Raw genomic sequence first — 3047 nt, 5'->3', positions numbered from 1 at the left:
GTATGAGATTAAATCAGATGTAGCATTATTGGAAAATTTATACAATTAGTAAATGCACTTACTTTCTTTGAAGGCTGAGCTTGGAATCAACAAAATAGACACAATCTTTTTTTTTTTTTTTTAGACGGAGTTTCGCTCTTGTTACCCAGGCTGGAGTGCAATGGCGCGATCTCGGCTCACCACAACCTCCGCCTCCTGGGTTCAAGCAATTCTCCTGCCTTAGCCTCCCGAGTAGCTGGGACTACAGGCATGCGCCACCATGCCCAGCTAATTTTTGTATTTTCAGTAGAGACGGGGTTTCACCATGTTGACCAGGACGGTCTTGATCTCTTGACTTCGTGATCCATCCTCCTTGGCCTTCCAAAGTGCTGGGATTATAGGCGTGAGCCACCGCACCTGGCCTGAGCAAAATAGACACAATCTCAATTGACACCTGCACTATGCTTGTACAGTCTGTTTATCAAAACCATTTACAGATTCTAATTAATTACTGTCAATCCTAAGGATCCTAGGGTGCCCTATCTTTCTTCTTTCCCTCTTCTCAAAATAGAAAGAATGAAACATGTTTTTTACTTTCCTTTAAAATTCTAGGACCTAAATATATTCTCCAAGAAGGGGTAATGACTTTGGGCTTCTCCAACAATTGCAAGTCATTGTCCAAGTTTTGTCCTAAAATTATTTGGAAATCAATTCTCAATATTTGCATAGTAAATATTTATAGACCACACATTGTGTGGAAGTTTCTATGTTGGACCCTGACTCTGCCTATTAGCCACTTAAAAGTTTTCTCAGTGTTCAGAAGCTCATCCAAATAAGGCTCACCTAATGTATCTGAATCTCTTTCATCTGAGCATTAACCAGAGTGCTTCTTCCCACATTATATCACCTGCCTAAAAAAAAAAAATCCTTTTAAAAATTGGCCAGAGCAAGCCTTCTTGTCATATACTAAGCCGTCACTAATTAGTTTTTGAATAAAGAAAATAAATGAGTGACTGGAAAATGGGAAAAACACATTACCTACATATACATGGTTTTGCTAAACTGCATGAAAAAGCGGTTGGTAATTATAATTCTGATGATTTGTCTTAGTCATCACAATTTTCATCTGATGATATCAAAAGATAATGGAGTTGAATGTTTGTTGTTGTTTCTTTCAAATTTCAGACATTCAAACAATGAAGAGCAACCAGACAATCCTGAAGGAATTCATTCTTATTGGCTTTTCTGTGTACCCACATGTACAGACATTTCTTTTTGTGGTCTTCTTTTGTCTCTACCTTCTCACCCTTGCAGGTAATCTGACCATCATGGGTCTAACTTGGGTGGACAGGTACCTCCACACCCCTATGTATCTCTTCCTTAGTGCACTGTCCTTCTCTGAGACCTGCTACACACTGACTATCATCCCCAAGATGCTGGAAGATCTACTGGCCAAGGACAGAAGCATTTCAGTCATAGGTTGTAGCTTACAGATGTGTTTCTTCTTGGGTCTTGGTGGCACAAACTGTATCATCCTCACTTTGATGGGATATGACCGTTTCCTGGCCATCTGTAACCCTCTAAGATATCCACTGCTTATGACCAACATTGTATGTGGCAAACTTGTGGCCTCTGCTTGCACTGGAGGCTTCTTTGTCTCTCTTACAGAGACTGCACTGATATTCAGGAACTCTTTCTGCAGACCCAGCCTTGTCAAACACTTCTTCTGCCATATGCGGGCAGTTGTTAGGCTGTCCTGCATAGACAGTAGCCTCACGGAATTCATTGTAACACTGATCTCAGTGTCCGGCTTGCTGGGTACCTTCCTGCTCATTATCCTGACTTATGTCTTCATTATTTCCACTGTCCTCAGGATCCCTTCCACTGAAGGCAAGCAGAAGGCTTTCTCCACCTGTGCCTCCCACCTCACAGTGGTTATCATCCACTTTGGTTTTGCATCTATCGTTTATTTGAAGCCAGAAGCCTCAGGAGGAGATGACACACTCATAGCAGTCCCTTATACTGTCATTACCCCGTTCCTCAGCCCCATCATATTCAGCCTGAGGAATAAGGACATGAAAAATGCTTTCAGAAGAATGATGGGAAACACAGTTGCCTTGAAAAAATAATCTTAGGTTGTTGCTGCTTGTTTGAAGCATGGCTCAGTGTCCCCAGAATTCAATGAGGGCATTTATCCTATGACACCTGGGGAAGCCTAAACCACTTGCCTTGTTCCAGAGGTTGGGATATAAGCAGCAAGTAACAGAGACTGGGAACTAAGTCATCACAGGCAGCTAGCTTGTTAAGAGAAGTTGTCCAACCCTCTGCTATCCAGTGTCAGAAGAAGAATGCCCCTGCAGATATAGGATTCTAATAATCAACTTCCATGTGTCCTGAATATTCATTAATTGGGTAAAGAGTGTGGAAGGAAAAAAAAAGCATATAAAACCACTGCATTGAGAGATGTTTTAAAATATCTAAAGCTGTCAGCCATGCCTGGTGGCTCATACTTGTAATTCCAGCACTTTGGGAAGACGAGATGGGAGGATCACTTGAGGCCAGGAGTTTGAGACCAGTCTGGCCAACATGGTAAAACTTTGTCTCTACCAAAAATACAAAAGTTAACCAGGCATGGTGGTGGGCGCCTGTAGTCCCAGCTACTCGGGAGGCTGAGGCAGGAGAATCGCCTGAACCCAGGAGGCAGAGGTTACAGTGAATGGAGACCGCGCCATTTCACTCCAGCCTGGGTGACAAAAGCAAAACTCAATTTCAAATAATAATAATAATAAAAGTTAAGGAATTTTTAGGCAAAATTATGAAGCACTGGTATGTACCTTCCATAAGACAAATGATTTCTGACAAGATATATAAGCGTATTGATGTAATTTTGAGTTCTTTTACTTATGGGAATGCTATTGAATAAATGAAATAATGGATAAACTTATTATGCACATTAACTGATTAAGTTTACCCCTGACGATGACTCTCTTTCTTTGGGATTATTTTCATGATGCATGTACAGACAAAAATCTCTGCTACCTTCAATCTGCAGCCATTACTTAGTAGCA

The 3047-nt window shown here is 41.3% G+C and overlaps 1 protein-coding gene across 1 annotated transcript; it reads left to right on the top strand.

The window, feature by feature from the left end:
* Nucleotides 1–438: 438 nt before the first annotated feature.
* LOC116538514 (olfactory receptor 10X1) lies at nt 439–2468 on the top strand. Its single transcript, XM_032260957.1, has one exon. It carries the CDS (start codon nt 1125–1127, stop codon nt 2106–2108), a length of 984 nt encoding a protein of 327 aa, XP_032116848.1. The 5' UTR covers nt 439–1124; the 3' UTR covers nt 2109–2468.
* Nucleotides 2469–3047: the final 579 nt, after the last annotated feature.

Source organism: Sapajus apella, unplaced genomic scaffold (genome assembly GCF_009761245.1).
Source record: "Sapajus apella isolate SASKATOON/1434 unplaced genomic scaffold, GSC_monkey_1.0 scaffold119, whole genome shotgun sequence".
Lineage (NCBI taxonomy): Eukaryota > Metazoa > Chordata > Mammalia > Primates > Cebidae > Sapajus > Sapajus apella.
The sequence above is the reverse complement of the archived record's forward strand: the minus strand, read 5'-3'. Positions and strand labels throughout refer to the sequence as shown.